The sequence below is a fragment of the Pyrus communis genome, chromosome 10 (genome assembly GCF_963583255.1).
Source record: "Pyrus communis chromosome 10, drPyrComm1.1, whole genome shotgun sequence".
In the NCBI taxonomy this organism is placed as follows: domain Eukaryota; kingdom Viridiplantae; phylum Streptophyta; class Magnoliopsida; order Rosales; family Rosaceae; genus Pyrus; species Pyrus communis.
This window is the reverse complement of record NC_084812.1, coordinates 14,037,890-14,056,264: the sequence shown is the minus strand read 5'-3', so window position 1 is coordinate 14,056,264 and position 18,375 is coordinate 14,037,890. Positions and strand designations below refer to the sequence as shown.

General features: G+C 35.8%; 1 protein-coding gene across 1 annotated transcript; it reads left to right on the top strand.

Annotated features, from left to right (window-relative positions):
* Positions 1–7,475: 7,475 nt before the first annotated feature.
* On the top strand, positions 7,476–14,132 carry LOC137747172 (calcium-dependent lipid-binding protein). The gene is made up of 12 exons (XM_068487215.1): positions 7,476–7,823; positions 7,945–8,075; positions 9,166–9,267; positions 9,372–9,422; positions 9,510–9,630; positions 10,395–10,516; positions 10,689–10,787; positions 11,177–11,257; positions 11,350–11,435; positions 12,252–12,477; positions 13,021–13,185; positions 13,479–14,132. Exons 2-12 carry the CDS (start codon positions 7,971–7,973, stop codon positions 13,962–13,964), a joined length of 1,644 nt encoding a protein of 547 aa, XP_068343316.1. The 5' UTR covers positions 7,476–7,823; positions 7,945–7,970; the 3' UTR covers positions 13,965–14,132.
* The last annotated feature ends 4,243 nt before the right edge of the window (positions 14,133–18,375 follow it).

The window sequence follows — 18,375 nt, the reverse complement described above, 5'->3', positions numbered from 1 at the left end:
GATTGAATGTTGGGAACAAAATTTTTGGTGTTTGGAACATCGTCGCACTCATGCTCATATCCCTACTTTTCGTGACGTTGGTTGTGAGTTTTCAATCTTTTGTTTTACACCCTTGAGAGGTTTGTTTATCGAGACAACAAATGTGTGGTCGATATTGAGGGCAGCTGACCGTAATATCAATAGCTTATTCGTTGGGTTCGTTAAGCAAGTGGGCAGGTAGACCCATCTGCGCTGGATGTTACTATTTGGTTATCGTTGGGGCTTGACCCAAAAACACACATCTTTTCTCGATATACTTGACGTTATGAATGCTTTGACGAGACCTACTTTCACTTTCGGTCTTGATTTTCAGCGGAAGTATTTTAACTTACCTTATATATTTGTATTTTTGATGTTACAAATGTTGGTTGAGTATTTTCCACTTACAATGCTAATTTCAGTACAATTTTTCGACTTCTTTGTTATTACATATCTATTTTGACGTTATCGTATTATATGTACATACTTTTGAGTTTTGACCTTACGTTACTATATATTTTCGACTTTATATTTTTATAAAGTATATTTTTACTTTCACACTTATGGGGGAATAAGGTGTAAGCCTGGAGGCATGAAAGAAGAATCATTGCAACCCGATCGCGACGGTGTGGCATTTTCCCTTTTGTGTAACCACTCTGACTTGATTTCTTCTTTATATATATATTCTTCTTTCTATTTTCGAGTATAGCAAGTTATTTCAAATTTCGGGACAATATTTTCTTAACGGGGCTAGATTGTAACAACCCATCTTGATTTTTACTTACAGATTTTGGAAAGAAGAGGTAGTTTGGTAATTTCAGTGGGGTTGATAGATATTTTAAATTTTTTCTTTTGGGTTTTGTTTGGTGTGCCCAAGTGGGGCCCACCTTTGGTTTTGTTCCCCGGACCCAAACATTTCATCTCTCTCTCTCATTCTCTCCCTTACTTTCTTTCTTTATCACGACTCCCTCAAGCTTTCTCTCTTAGCTCTTACCTCTCTTGGTGCACCATTGCACCACCATCATCGCCCACCTCATTGGCGAGCCACACCACCATCACACCTGTTCGTCCTGCCTCTCTCCCCGAGACCTAAACTGGAACTAACCCTCAAACATCTCTCGCACGCTCTCTCTGCTCACGACGAAGTTCGACGGCCTTCGAGCTGATTTCCAGCCAACTCTGGCCATTACTAGGGAAACCAAAGGTATGATCCTAATCTACACTTGGTTGTCTTCATTTTGGTGGGTAAATCGTATGTTAGGGTTGAGAATCGAGGTTAATCGGAGCTTGGGAAGCTCCGGCTTCCGTCTTCGTGAAAACTGGTCTGAAAATGGGTCAAACCAGATCCAAAAAACCTGAGCTGGCCCAACTCATTGGGCGATGGAACCCGGCCTAATTAGCTAGCCCAACATAATAAACCTAGAACCTAAAGTCAGGCCCTCAACCAATGCAACCCAAGCCCACCTTTATAACCTAACCCAGGATCCCAAGACCCTAAGACCCTAGGACGAACCTTGTAGCCTAGAATTAAGCCCAAAACCCTCGACCCAAATCTAAGTGGTTACCGGCCAAAACCTAGTTGGATCCCAAAACCCTGGCCGGCGCGTGGATGGTACATGCGCAGGCATGAATGCATATCTTGGTCGGCGCATGGAGCACACGCACCTCCACTGAAGGTATTTTGCTCCGCCGCCGCCCACGGCAGCACTGATGACTTTTTCAACCAAATTTCCGAAGACCTAAATTGGCACGTGATGCGGCGCTCGACCGTCTAGGCCGCCGCCCCGTCGTGGCGAGTACGACGGCGCGTAGAGGTACTCGAGGTCCCCTTTCATGTTTTTTGACATCCTGAATCTGTTTATGACGTCCGTTTCCTGAAATTCAATTCTTATGGTAGATTTTTATTATTTGGACCCTTTATGTGCTTAGGTGCATTTATTATGCTATTTCTATCTTCACTAGTTTGCACGGCTTCTAAAATGCATATTTTACTATTAGAAATGCAAACATGAAAAGCATGATTTAATGGTTACATTTTATGAAACATTTATGAGTAAATTGGATTTACGCTTTATGATATTCATGCTTTATCAATTTTACGTTCTTCGTAGTATATATGATTGATGACTATATACTACGAATATATTTTATGATATGATGTTTAAGCTTTTGAGCTCTAATGATATTTATGCATATGTATTTTGGAAATATTATATTCACTGATTTTTGTGCTTATCTAGTGGTCACTATATGCCTACGCGTGATTGGTACTTATATATGGCTTCGGTTAGGTGTTGTAGGAGCCTACGGTTGATTGATATTTATATATGGCTTTGGTTGGGTGTTGTAGAAGCCAACGGGCGAATCAAGTGTTTTATATGCCTTCAAGCGAATGAAGAGTTCTATATGCCTTCGGGCGATACTAATACCACTACTTAGCACACTATATATGATATATGTTTTATTGAAGGTTTTATGGCATGCTAAGGTTTTCGGAAAACTTATTACATATTATGCTATTGAGTTTTCATAAACTTTGGGGGTTAGTACGTTGTTGAATAACTGTTTTAGTACTACTTATATATCAACTTGGTCCACTCATGTTTTGTTTTGCACCCCCTCAGGACTTCAAATCGAGGCGTACAATCCCGACGTCAAGGCACTCCCACATCAGCATCTTTGAGTCCTCTCAGTGTAGGACCCATTCCTTTGTTCATTCAATTTTATAGTGTTCCTTTCTTGTGCCTTGGTTTAGTTGTATGCTCTAAGCACGTTCCACAATTGTATAATCATTGTATTTAAATTTATAAGTTGCATTTATGTTCGTTACTTCTCATGCATCTTAGTATGGCTTCGTCACCTTCGGGTGTCGACCAGCACGTACCTACCCTAGTGTTTAGAGGATATTAAGGTCGAGCATGTCAATTAAGAGTTAGTAAAACGACCAAATCGTACTCAATCTATAACATCAAATGAAGCCTAAGTCATTTAACTTTCACAACATCCTAATTTTAACTAATCATCTTACTCAAAAAAGTTCCTAAAAAGTGGAGAAATAATTAGGCAGTACTTTAATACCACATCATTCGTGATACTTTCTTTTAAAATTAGAAATGTGGACCCATTTAACACAACTAAATTTATAATTTATTTTAGGAATTAAAAATAAATAAAATACTTGATAAATAAAAAAAAATAAAAAAACCCAATCAGATCCTCTTTCTCTGCCAATCTGATCTTATTTATGTATAAACGATTCGGCTTTAACTCTGTCTGATCCTAACAAAATCCCTCCTAATTGATCCTCATTTATTTGCTACTTTTATGTTGTTTTTTTTGCAGCAGCAGCACATTTTGAAATTTCGAAGAATTGTTTATGTTTTAGCATGTGATTCGAGGGTTTCAAGGTCCTAACCTAAACGATGAAGGGTGTGTCTGTACTCTGGTGTCGAAGTGTTGTGCTGCATAATCCAAACGGCGAAGGATATGTTCGTACCCGCGTCGGTACAAACTACCTGAGTGACCACTTGGGTGGGTAGAACATGATGGTGATGCTGGAGACGTAAAGACACTTGACTACTACCTTGGAAACTCTGCCACGCCCTTGCGTCGTAGGGCGTCGGAGGGATGGTCGCTGGGTTTTTTTAATTTTTCAAAGTCTTTAATTTATTTTAATTTTCAAAATAAATTAGAAATCCTGTTAAATGAGTCCACATGTCAAATTTCAAAAGGAAGTATCACGGATGACGTGGTAGTACAAACTAGTCGCACGGGGTGGGGGGACAGCCAAGGGCCTGGCCTTTTCTATTTTATTTTAATTAAGTTTATTATATAATAATAAATAAATGTCTACCTATACCTAGAAAATATACATAATTATTTGGGGATACATAAATTGCAAAGTAGAATGACTAAATTAAAAAGTACTATAACATATTCAAAACATGGGAACCAACAATATAATGATTGTTCACCCAAATATCCAACAAGTCAATTACAAATAAAATCCAAAGCAGAATTTATCTATATTTTGTCTAAATGAGACTGGCGACCTAGGCAGGTGCCTAGGCGGTTTAGGCAGCGTCTAGATAGGTTTAGGGGTCATTTCTTACTTTTGAAACATTTAGAAACTAATTGTGGTGGTGATTAACTGCCTAGCGCCTAGGCGGGGCTTAGATGACACTAAGCAGCGACTTGAGAATTAAAGCAATTTTGTGTCCCATACTCCCACGTGAAGTATAGAGTGGTATCATACTCATTTTTCTTCTCAATTAGAAATTTCATCATCCTCGTTTGATATTGCTTTTTTTTTCCTTCAAAAGTTCTACCCTTTAAAAGCAATAACCTCCAGAAAACAACTTTTAAAAGTAACTTGCAGGTTGCTTTTAAAAATTGGTTTTATAAAAAGCGAATAGAGCCTTTAATCAATTTTCAATCATTGTAAAGCCCCCATTAGTTTGTAAAATGACATTATTTATCCTTCAACACACATTTTATCCCATTTGCCGCTAGAAACACCAACTTTTCACCGTAACTGTCAGTACCACTACCATTATTGCACCACTACAATCGTCACGACAATTGCCGTCACCACCATAGCCACGACCGCCATCACCACCATAACCCTTATCATTATTGTTGTCGCCGCCTCTACCACCAATGTTACTTCGCATCTCAACTGCCATAGCCCCTTCCTGGCACCACCACCATAACCCTACTATTGCCACTACATCCATCACCAACAAGGCCACCATTGACACCACAACCACCACCATCACCACCATGGTCGTCAACACTCTCACTACTGTATCCTTTTTTTTTCCTTTCTTTTTTGGTAAAAAAAAGAAGGTAAAACTCACTACCAACAAAGCAAATATACAAGAGCTCCATTTTTGTCTTTATATAATATATACAATTAGGGTGAATTACCAATTTAGTCCTTGAATTATCACCTGAGTGAAAGTTAGGTCCCTTACCTATTTTTTTTTCAAAAAAAATCAGTCATTGAATTATAAAAATCTGCCAATTACATCCCTAATATTATATTCAAAGCTACTATATTCAATTTTGTGTCAATTTAAGTCACGTTACTTACATGTGATACACATAAATTGGTAATTTTTCATAAAGAAATAATGTATGGAATTAACTTTGGAGGGTAAATTAGTCGTTAGATTTGCAACCTATAAGAAATGTTAAGAGTTTCTAGGCGAGAAAATGACGGTATTATACTTAAAAGTGTGTTAAGTGATTTAAGTTGACGAAAAATTGGATAAAATAGCTTTTAATATAATAGTAGGGATGAAATTAGTAATTTTTAATGAATTTAGGAATTTATTTTTCCCAAAAAATAATTTAGGAACTTAATTTTCACTAAGGTGTTCAGGGACTAGATCAGCATTTCACACATTACAATTATATAGTTACACATTAAAACTTTATACCATATTCATTTTTGTCATTATATATTGTATATAATTATATCACTTTTACATTAAAGTTTATCAAATGTTCTTACACTATTTTTCGTGCTCACAATATTTTTAAAAAATATAATATATCAAAGCTCTAACTTTTTAATTTCAGCTGTGTGCATTATTTTTTAAACTTACAAAATTAATTATATAAACGTACAAAATGACAAAAAGCCAAAAGATGTCCAAAAAGAAGACAAAAAAACAGAAAATAAGAAAGGTGTAAAAGTAGAATGTCACGGCCGTTATATGAAAACGGTTGTGGGAAGATTAATATTTAGCATCGGCCCAAACAGCCAAGGCGTTTGTCCAGAAAATACAAAAAGAAAATTGATTTTTGTATTATTCCAAGAACAACAATAATCTTATTCCCGTATAATTACTATAAAGGGGGCTTATACAGTATTGTAAATTATTTTGGGTATTAAAAGAATGTGTGAGAGTAAATTGAATGTCCAAAGAAATAAGGGTGTAAGAGCAACACAAAACGTGTAATAAAAAACAAAAAATGCCCAAATCTCAAAAACCAAATGCTACGTAATGAGAGTTATTTTTATACATGTCCTCTAAAATATTTAGGATTTTTCACTATAGCTCCTAAAAATTTATTTCGTACCAGATTGCTCAGCAAATTTTGATAATGTGTTAGTTTCTAACTTTTGTTACAAAAGTTGAGGAAAAAACATGTGTCTAATTTTTGAAAGGCATCTCGCTAGTCAAGTATACTTTGACCAGTGCATGATCACTTATACATGACAGTATGAAATGAATGAGGATCCTCATCAGATCCTCTTTGCGAGATTCCAGAGATTCTCCAATCATATCCGTTCATCATACATCGTGCGACCAGTTTTTATCAGGTATCGTTTATATTCAATTTTAAATAAAAAAATATTATAATGATTTCTGATCGCACGATGTACGATGAACGGATGTGATTGTAGGAACCTCAGGATCCTCACAAAGAGGATCCGCCTGGGTATGAAACTAGCCAAACAAATTTATCGGTTTAGTTTGCTACTTAATACTACGGTCTAGTGGTATTCATCTTCACTTGTAAGTGAGAGATCTTAAGTTCGATTCTTGCTAAAAATGAATTTAAACCACATTATTTACTAGCTCATTGTGAAGCTTAACCCACTCACCCACTCACCCACCACTTAGTGTAAATAATATCGTTTGTTCCAAAAAAAAAAAAAAAAAAAAACAAGAATAACCTAGTTTCACTTGAAGAGGTCTTAGGTTCGATTATCGCTAAAGACGAATTTGAACCACATTATTCGTTAGCCCATTATGAAGTTTAACTCACTCTTTTACCGCTAGTGTGGATAATATCGTTTGTTCAAAAAAAAAAAAAAACTTAATTTCACTTGAAGAAAAAACAATCGTAATTGACTTGATGCACCAATATGATTGAAGTAATTAGCTTCTATAAATTTCGATTTCAGTAATTGTTTCAATGTCGATTTGATTTTCGAAACACCTTATCAACTTTGGAACCCCAGTCACATATCTTTAATAACAAAAGTTGTGACCATTTGAAGTCAGTCCGTCCCAACAAAAAACACCCACCCACCCAATCAAACCGAATCGAATCGTGCCCTTTGCCAAGTGTGTCAACTTTTTGTAACAAGCCAACTTAGAAAATAAATATCAAAGGGTCAAAGTCAAATAACTGCATCAAGTGACCTAGTAATAATGACGTGGCTTTTCAATAAACAAAAATATGGGAAGTCTCGTGTTCGATACTTCGAACTGATGAGTCTGTCTATTTGACTATAGCAATAAAAAATTTCATAACCTCTATGAACCTAGAAACGTTGAATAATCATGAATCATGGCATCACTAAAAGCGTAGGTGACAAATTCGTAATTGAATTAAAAAACGTAACCGATAAGGCGATAACAATAAAAATTGAAAAGCAAAAAAGGCCGCTCTCCAATTGGCCTACAAACAACAAAGGCTTGAATTGAATGCTCGCCTGGCTTTCATTTTCTGTCTTCTCTCTCTCTCTCTCTCTCTCTCTCTCTGGTTAGTGGTTGCCATGATCCTGTGGAGGCAAACCCACAGCCAAAACACTCTACCCTCAGACAGGCATATCTCCAGAGGCACATTTAAGGCAAGAACCCCACCACACTGTTAGACAAGTGAGGAGAAAGAGATTAATATCCAAATTAAATATTACATTAACAACAAGATTATATTTCAAAGCTTCGGTTTCTTCGTTTCGTATTTCCACCAACGTCGTCTTATCCTCTCTCTCTCTCTCTCTCTCGCCGATCCCTAATTCCTTCGCTCTCTCGATCCTTCCCATACCTTCGATTTCGCCGGTAATGCTTCTCTCTCTCTCTCTCTCTCTCTCTCTCTCTCTCTCTCTCCCCCATGCGCGCGCTTCGATTCTTCCGCATTTGAATTTTGTCGGTTCATTTTTGGACTTTTGATCGTTTGCAGGGAGGTTGTGTTTGGATTCCGGGGAAATGGGGCTGATTTCGGGGATTCTGATGGGGATGGTGTTCGGAATTGCATTGATGGCCGGATGGCGTCATATGATGAGGTATCGAAGCACCAAACGAGTCGCTAAGGTACTCTTACGGCTTTGCCTTTGATTTCTCTTTGACGTTTATTACTGTTTGTTCTTGTTGTTGCTCAATTGTTTGGTAATTGAAATGCTTTTTGTTGCCAGTCTCGAATTTTCGGTTGGATTTGCATTGTACATTTTTTGCTCTCACATTGTCGGAATTCGGGAGTTAGATACGTATAGGGAAAGAACTATAATCTTTGTTGAAATTTGGTAGAATTTCGTAGAGGATTTTGCTAATTAGGAGAATAAATAAGATTAGGAAACTGACTAGCATAAACTGAAATGACGAGAATTAGATGGAGAAAGCTCGGTGGCAATTGAGAAACCGACAAGGTTAAACTGCTTTTCTGAGGCTTCAACACGTTGATTATCCTTATCTAAGGACGATCACACAAAGTTGGGAGGCATGTTCACTTGGCTTTACCTGCAGATGGAAGGACTTTTGGTGATGAATAGTATATTGTCAGAGTAATAGGAGGCAGTTTTAGTGAAGGAACGGAAGGAAAACAAATTATAAATCTGGTGGAGTCTGATTTGTGGACAACTGACTAATTACGTGTCTAGTGAACCATACTCAGTTGGATTGTCATCCTTAAGAGGAGGCAAGTGTGCTGACTTAATGTGGCTTCTTTAACATTTGGCTTCATCTTTCTTTACTGATTGATGAAGGGGCAGAGCGAAGTTTATATAGCTCAGTTGCATATGGAGACAAATAACATTTTCTTATATATATGCACACGCAAAACCGGTTGATATATATATATATATATATATATATATATATATATTTTTTTTTTTTTGTCTGATGCATAATCTGATGGGAACTCAATTGTCAGTTTACTGTAATTTCTATTTTCATGAATATTTGAAAAGGTCTTGGGTCATCTTGTTATGCTTAGCTGGATTATGCTTACTTGGTCGTTCATATTTTTTTTTATTCATAGCATTTGTGGCAATGTAACAAACTCGGATTCACTCACTATCGTTCTTCATTGTTTCTATTTCACCCCGGGAGTTATAATACTTGATATATTTTGTATGAATTGGATTATCTTTTGTCTTAATCTTTAGTATAACCTATTCTTTCACAGGCAGTTGACATAAAGCTCCTTGGATCGCTAAACAGAGATGACTTGAAGAAAATATGCGGGGACAATTTTCCTGAATGGATATCTTTCCCTGTATTTGAACAGGTTTTTTGTGAACTTTTATTATATTATTGTTTTTATTAATGTACTCAGTTTTGCTAATACGCTGTCAATTGTAATTAAGTGCATTACCTTGGTTTGCCCTTCAGGTGAAATGGTTGAATAAGCAATTGAGCAAACTGTGGCCGTATGTGGCAGATGTAAGATTTTATTTTTTTTCGTTGTACATATGATTCTGAAATGCATTTGAAGCAATAACCTTGTGGTTGTTGCATTTATTTATTCAGGCAGCAGAAATCATTATAAAAGATTCTGTTGAACCACTACTGGAAGAATACCGACCTCCAGGAATTACTTCATTGAAGTTCAGCAAACTGTCTCTTGGTACCGTGGCACCCAAAATCGAAGGTATTATCTATGATCAGTTCTCTCTCACCTCTTTTTTTGGCATATTAATCCCACTTGATGGTATTCTGTTAAAATAATCTTTATGGGTATTGCATTTTTACCATATGCCTCAGGCTGTCGAAGTCCCGTTAAGGTCAAAGGGTTCTCTCTTTTGTTTTGTTTTGTTTTTTTTTTTTTTCAATATCAACTTAATTTTCTAATTAGTATAGCCTTTGGTTTATAATTGCTTTTTCAAGGAGGATATTGATGTTGTTTTCTGGATCATTTGGAATATATGACTTTGAGATCATATCTGTGCTCTGGTTTTCATGGTGGATTTAATCTGTAGCTTTGTTATGGTATGTCTTGCATTCTATTTTTTGCTATGGTTTTCACGGTGGACTACGTTTTTCGGATTTGACGACTGTACTGAGGCATTAGAGAGTTAGGGTTTCAAAGAGTGGGAAGTTTTACTTGAACTTATCCTCTTTTGGTTGTGGGGACGGTAGCCTGTCTTGTCCCCTTGCAGTTGTTGCTGCCAATGATAACTGTTGAGCTTGACGTTTCTACTTCCCAAACCTTTTTATTAAATAGTGCCTTTATTTCAACTTTGCATTTTGTTACTAGTTCCTAATCTCTTATTGTGAAGAATTTGATTTAGTTGTCAACTTGTTACATGGTGATTACGTATAACTTGCAAGCTTCTTTACCTTTTTATTTTTTTATTTTTTTTAATTTGGAAATTATAAATGTCTTTCAAACCTTCTTGTAATCAATTTATGCAGGTATTCGGGTTCAAAGTCTTAAAAAAGGTCAAATTACAATGGACATTGACTTTCGTTGGGGTGGCGATCCCAACATCGTATTAGGTGTTGAAGCTGCACTTGTTGCTTCCATCCCCATTCAGGTTGATATATCACCCATTTGGATGATCTACTTTTGAAAAGTTTTTCTTTGTTTTTGATAAGTGTTTGTTTCTTTTATAAGAATTTTTTGTTGGTCTATTTTCTTTTCCATATCAAATCTTAACTTGCAATGTAGTCTTAATTCTGGTTTTTTTGTGGCATATATTGCTACAGTTGAAGGATCTTCAAGTTTTTACCGTTGTTCGTGTGATTTTCCAACTTGCGGAAGAGATCCCTTGTATTTCTGCGGTTGTTGTTGCTCTACTTGCAGAGGTATTTTTTAAATGTTTAACTACGTGCAAATAGGTGATGATTTGAAGTCCATACATTTCTCAGGGTGGTTATTACTATTAGTTAACCTTGTTGGCGTTAGCTTGATATAAGTTGTTGGTCCGTTCCCTTACAGCTTAATTGTAGGAGTTTTTGGAGCCTGGTGATTATCTAACATGGCCTCAAAGTTTTGATTTTAGGAGTTTTAAGTTTGTTTGGAGTACATGTTTTGCATCATTTATATTTGCTGAGCGTAGTCTATCATCAAGTTGTCATCTGACTCATATCTTGTAGAAGTATGGGGGTGTTGTAGAATTACATCACAAACTTTTCTACACTTGTATGTACAAAATTGTTTATTGAATGATTACTTCTTGTTTACATCCGATCAGCCAAAGCCGAGAATTGATTACACTCTGAAGGCTGTTGGTGGAAGCTTAACAGCACTCCCTGGAATTTCAGATATGATTGATGTAAGTTTCGTAATTTTGATGTGAAGTCATCATCTTCTTGATTTGTTTGTAAGTTACTAGACTCATTTTACTGTTTGCAAACCATTTGTTAGGATACCGTGGAATCCATTGTCACAGACATGCTCCAGTGGCCACACAGGATTGTTGTTCCAATAGGTGGTGTGCCTGTTGATACAAGGTAATTTTGAATTGTTATTTTCTTCCTTTCCCTGCTAGAAATTGGTGGTGTGACTTGGTGTCAGAAAACTCATAAAATTCAGTTCAACACTCATGGGTGAATTGTCCATTTGTTATCTGTTCTCCCTTTTCACCTATTGACTTCAAGATATAATGCACAGGAGAGATTGGTTCAGTAGTTAATTTAGTGATACAAGAGTGCTAGGAATTACACTGTTCTTACAGTTGGCACCAGTGATCAAAGCAATATGTTGGTCAATTGGTTGACCCAATTAAAATGCACTTACATTTTAAAAAGGTTCTGATTTGTGGTTGTATAGATTTGAACCGAGGATTTATTTGTTCTATAGTTATCATTTGTCTCTCTTTTTTTAAAGCATTTGTCCTTTTAGTTTATCCAGAAACAGTGAAAAACAAAGTAATAGTTTTTAAGTAGATTAAACCTATAATAAACATGCTTATCCAAAAGTGCTTTTAATAAAGTTCCTTAGCACATAGCAGTATGCAGTAAAAGATGAGAAGTGCCTACCAAAATTTAGTACCAAGAATTTACGCTTGATGTAAAAACACAAGCATAAAAGATCAAGTAATAATACTTATATCTGATAATCAAATTTAACGTTTAAAAGATGATAATATATAGAATTATACATATTTGTATTCTATTACTTCATCAAAGTTTAACCATGTTTGATGGTTTGACCGTTGTTCCTTTCCCTCTGGTTCGATGACCATTCTTGTTTTAGGACGTTGGGATTTATATATTCCTTTATGTTTTAAGGGTTGTTATCTATAACACTTTTTTTGGGTTATGCAGTGAACTGGAGCTTAAACCTCAAGGAAAGCTCACCTTGACTGTTGCGAAAGCAAATGATCTGAAGAACATGGAAATGATTGGAAAATCGGACCCTTACGTTGTTGTCTACATTCGTCCACTGTTCAAGGTTAAGACCAAGGTTATTGATAACAATCTGAATCCTGTTTGGGACCAAACTTTCGAGTTGATCGCAGAAGACAAGGAGACTCAATCACTTATTCTTGAGGTGATTTACCAATCACTCATCCTTTCTTTATCACTTGTGCCTTGGCTTTTGCTTCTTTGCTTTCTTCCAAACATGTATGCTTAACTTGGAATCTTGCATGTCTATTTAATGTCTTTGAAATGTTTGTAAGTGATGATGTTTGGTTAAGAAACTTGCGTGCAGATGTCTCTATGCTCAATAGATACTAGGAAGTATGAAATTTGTCGCAGTTTCACTATATTAAATTAGATTTGAACTATGACTTAAGTCCACACATGTAATACTTGCGTACTTGAAACATAAAAGTTCTGAATCATTTCATCCCTATATGTTGACGGTATCATGGACTTAAGTTAGTTATTGAAGCCATGGTTCCTAATCAGAACTTCTCATTTTATTTAGGACGGTTGGTATCATGGATCTGTTGTGCCTTATGAGCAAACTTCAAAATTAAAAATATGTTTTTATAGTGAGGAAATCTAAATGCAAACTAACATTAAAATTTATGTTTTTTTTAGTGAGGAAATCTAAATGCAAACTAACATTAATCAAATCTTTAAACAGGTTTTTGATAAGGACATTGGACAAGACAAGCGATTGGGAGTAACAAAATTACCTTTGATTGAGCTGGAAGCAGAAACTCCTAAAGAGATTGAACTGAGACTGCAGCCATCACTTAACATGCTAAAAATAAAGGAAAAGAAGGATAGAGGAACCATTACAATCAAGGTAAGGGTTCAACGCCACGAATATTGTTTCCGTACTTTATCGGTTTTAATATGTGCCTTATATATATATATACATATATATATACACGGTCCTTTTGTATATTATTTTGTCTTATTCAACTTCTCGTTTTCTATCCTATGACAACTGTGTGAAACTTATACTTTTGGGAAGCCTTGAAATACTTAACTTAATTTGCCTGATTATATGTTCTTTTTAACGATGCTGTTAGAGGTCTGAATCTTTACTATTTTTTCCCTTACCAATTTTTTAAACTAAGTCGGGTTATACTTTAGGTCTTTTACCATGAATTTAACAAGGAAGAGCAGTTGATTGCTTTAGAAGAAGAGAAGAGGATCCTAGAAGAAAGAAAGAAACTGAAAGAAGCAGGAGTTATCGGCAGCACAATGGATGCACTTGATGGAGCAGCTTCAGTGGTTGGATCCGGTGTTGGAATGGTGGGAAGTGGTGTGACCGCTGGAGCCGGGCTTGTGGGAAGTGGAGTCACTGCTGGAGCTGGGCTTGTGGGAAGTGGTGTCACTGCTGGAGCCGGGCTTGTGGGAAGTGGTGTTACAGCTGGAGCTGGGCTTGTGGGAAGTGGCGTTAATTCCGGAGTTGGAATGGTTGGGAGTGGGCTTGGGGCTGTTGGCAGTGGCCTGAGCAAAGCTGGGAAGTTCATGGGTAGGACTATCACTGGGCAATCCAGCCATTCCAGGAGAAGAAGTGGCTCCACAACTCCAGTGAATAGTGTCCAAGAAAATGGCGGTGCAAAGCCGCGGTAATGTGCCTGCCTGCACTTGCTTTGTTGCTGCTATATTGTGTGAATGGTAGGTTTTAATGAATAGAGATATACTTTGCCATGCTTGCTCCTTTTCAACAGTCTCTTCTTACATTCTTTTCCTTGTTATAATTGGATAATAACGGCAATAGGTATTGGTTTATTCCCGCCCGTCTTTCGTCTGTATCATCCTGTGTTCTTGCTCGTCTTCTACGGTAGCTGGAATTCGTAATAATTTTTTTAAGTATTTGTACAAATTTATGAATTGCTACATTGGTTTTATGTTGTCTCGTCTGCATGGTACTTTGCTAGACTTATCAGTTTCAGATTTTGAAATTCTCTTGTGAGCACGGGAAAAGTGATGTTTGGAGCCGTTGGATTGATGAATGGGGATTATTCTGTTTAAAATCTAGCAACCCAACGGCTCCAAACATTGAGCGCGGGATTTGTTAGCAAATGAGATGTAAAGGCGTATGTATACACTCTGTATGCCGGTAATGGCAAATATACGAGTGAATTTAGGTCAGGCAAGGTGAGCCGATGATGTCGGTGTTAAGTGAGAAAAAACGACTAGTGTGTGTGTGTGGGTGTCACATACGGATATACCCAGAGTAGACCGGAAGGACGAAAATAGGTACAGGGCTGCAGCCCTTGTATTTATAGTTTTAACCACCACCAGCGGCAGCGGCAGATAAGGGCAAATAAGTAAATGCGAGGTGACTGCATGAATTCACATGGGACTTTCACACTATTGGCAGCAGACTGAGTGGCAGTACAGATCAGATCCATGAATTGCAATAAGTGAAAAATAAGTGAATCGCAGAGTAGACCTCGTGAATTTTGGATTTGGATCCTCTCCAACTAATGAAAATGATCTTCCTGATCAATCATCGTGGACTGTTAGATTTTTATCCAACGGCTATAAACATGGGGTTCTTTTAAAGTTATAATGATTGTAGCCGTTGAATAAAAATTCAATGGTTCACGATGATTGATCAGGAGGATCCTCTCCATTAACTCAGGAGAGGGTCCAAACCCGTGAATTTTTCAACCATAGTTACATAAAATACTAACACTTGGCAACGTGTTATACCCAACTACCTTTTAAGTTCCAAAACTACCATAATAACTTGATTACACCGTAAGAACAATTTATAGTGTATTGTTATGTTGACATGTGACGTCTTGTATTAATAAAATTATAATTTAAAACATTAACACGAAATAACATCGTGACAATGTGCCGGAATCATACCTTTTGTACATCTAATTGAACAGGATTGGGCTTGTAAATATCATTAAATAAATTTGCAAGTGATGACAAATAAAATACGAAGAAGGCGCACAAAATGCAGCCACGTGACACGTTGTACATATCTTGAAAAACGGTGCAGGCAGGAATATATTCACGTTCAACTGTAAAATAACTATATATCACAATTTGCCCTGCAACAAAAATCTCAAAGACCCCCCATTTTTTTGTTTAATTATTTGAAATATCATTTATACCATGATCATCGTCCCAAGCGGATGAGTTGGATTCTCTTTGTGAGAATTTTAGAAATTCTTATATTTTATTCTTTCATCATACATCATGCGATCAATTTTCGTTAAATACAACTTTATATTTAATTTTATATAAAATAATTTATAACCGTACAATAATAAATACGACAAAAAGATCTTTAAAATCCCCGCAAATAAAATAATGAAGATAAAATCCAAATCCGTCGCAAGCAAGCATTGCAGGAAGGAGCAGATCGGAGATGGGTGTCTGGGAAATATCGCTGTCTCTTTTCTCTCACGGGTCACAGACTCAGACCACCCCGACAAGCGTGGGTTCGACTTTTTTTGAGAAAAAAATAAAATAATGGTTAATTTAAAAATTAAATGGAAAAGTGTGGGACTCACATGATCCCAGTGTAACGCTCACTCGTCGCAAGCAATGCGTAAACCCCCCAAAGTCTACGACGCCGGGGCAGATTCCTTCTACGATGTTACAAAAGTCAAATTCTATCTACCCAATTACTTAAATACCCCTCCATATTTACCTATGTTTCCAACCTTTGTATAAAATAATACTTGACTAAAGACGAGTAAAGCTATCTCTATACAAATAATTAAATATAGTTCCGTTCAGAATTATAGTATTGTAAAAAATTATTTTTAAATAAATAATATTAGATTATACTTATATCATCTCCAACTGAAGAAGCTAAACATAACCCCCTAATAATTTATTAGTTTTAAATTTATATATTAAATTTATTAGTTAATTTGATTAAATTATCTTTGATGTTTTCAACCTTCCCATTGAATTTAATCAATTATTGCAATTTACGAGATGGGCCCCCAACCGAGGGCTGACCAGATGGCTCGTTTTAGCCATTTGGGCCTCTAAGATATTAATATTTTAATGAACAGTACATTGCCATATTTGCCTCCGTCTCCAACTGAGGGCCAAAGGGTCATAGGGCTCGTTTTAGCCCTGTCACAAAAAACCATAACCAACCTAGGGCCAAACATAATTTATTATTTAAATTTAAAAACTACAACAACTTAAATTCAAATCCAACAACAACTTAAATTTAAAAAATACAACTTATATTTAAAAACTACAATGGTAATTGGCCCAAAAAACCAAAAAAATTAGAAGTTAAATTTAATGAATGGTTTAGGTATTTATAGGAAAAAAAAATATTAGAATTTTTAAGAATTTAAAAAAAAAAATTGGCCCAAAAAACAAAAAAAAAAATTCGAATACAATGGCTAGTTAGCTAGCTGTTGGATTCAAAATTTTGTTTAAGCGTTCCTGTCGGTTATATCCGACAGGATTTTTTGAATTTCTAGCCAGCCCCAGGCTGGCTGGCTGGTTGTATGTGGCCATCCCTTTGGCCCTTTCAAATTCCGTGGGGCCCACGAGCCCTCGGTTGGAGACGGTTTTCGGGTTATTTTCAGCCCTCCGGACCCTTCGGTTTAGATGGCCTAATGCCCATTTGGCCAAATAATGGTCTAGTGGGCTCTATAAAATTATAGCCCAACTATCGATTGAAGATGAGTTTTTGGACAAATCAAGTCATTTTTTAGCTTTTGAACCCTTAGCTCTTTCCATTAAAGATGACCTAAGATTTTCTATTCAAAACTCTTCGTGGTGGCTAGGTCAAAAAACTTCATGCAAAGATATCATATCCAGCTTGTTTAGTGAATCAATTGTATTTAATAAATAGACATGTTGTTTAGTCAATCAACTTTACTATTTCAATCCGTCTCCATACATAATTAAAAAAAAAAAAAAAAATTTCTTCAAATTCACTTATGTATAAGAGTTGGAGAATAAAATATCACATCCAAGATATAACAAAAATAATAGACCGAGTCTCAAATGGGTAAGTTGTACACAATTATGGATGATGATGGTGCTTGGGTCATGTGGGGCCTAAGAGTTTATCATAGAGTAGAATAAAAAGCTTAATTGCTTTGGAATGTAGACATTGCACCTCTTTTTGATAAAATAAATGTTAATAATAATAGTTGGGTATCAAATACTCTTCGGTCACGATACATTTTAACTATTTTATAACTCTTTGTTTGACGTAATGAATTGATAAAATATACAAGTAAACCTCTTTCTACTCCTCAACTTTCTTATTATATATTTTCAATTTTGTAACTTGTGTTTAAACATTACTTAAAACACACATTGAAATTTAAGTCAACTTCTTTGTTTTCCAACATTGACACCAATATTTGCATTAATCCATATTTTGACTTTTTAATTCTCGTCAATTACAAATACATTAAAAAAAAAAAAAAAATCTCTATAAGAAAAGGCACCTTCTGTTTATAGCTGTGTAGCAGCTGCTGTAGCCCTCAGAACTATTTTGTACAGAAAGTCTAAGCTATGAAAAGCCATCCAGGACCACCTGCGCTTTTTACGTCTCCTTCTTGTAAAATGCGCGCTCTGCGTACCTTTGGACTACAGACAAATAGCAACAGCAGAGCAGATATACTTAAAATGAGGAGGATTATCGGCTCTTCTAATTTATCTTTATTTTTTTTTCTTCTATTTGAACGGTTACGGTTTAATCACGTTAATATTTTATATTAATTTTTTTATATAGGCAATAAGAGAAAAATCAATATGTAAGAAGAGAGAAAGGAAGGAGATGAGAATACGAGGGAAGTGAATTTTATTCCATACTTAAAAACTAAAATATAAAACTTCATATAAAAAATTAAAACATTGATATCTGAATTTATTTACTGTAAATTATTTTAGACTTTTAGTTATATCGTAAAAAAATTTCATTAAATAAGGAGAAAATGACAAAAATGCTATCATTTTTTGGCATATTATTTATTAAGTTGAAGATATTTTTTTTATCTTTATTTAACATAATTCTTTATAAAAAAAT

Coding starts and splice junctions, on each gene's coding strand:
- LOC137747172 (XM_068487215.1), top strand. CDS start 7,971: ATGGGGCTGATTTCGGGGATTCTGATGGGGATGGTGTTCGGAATTGCA. Junction 8,076..9,165: donor GCACCAAACGAGTCGCTAAG/GTACTCTTACGG, acceptor ATTCTTTCACAG/GCAGTTGACATAAAGCTCCT. Junction 11,436..12,251: donor GGTGTGCCTGTTGATACAAG/GTAATTTTGAAT, acceptor TGGGTTATGCAG/TGAACTGGAGCTTAAACCTC.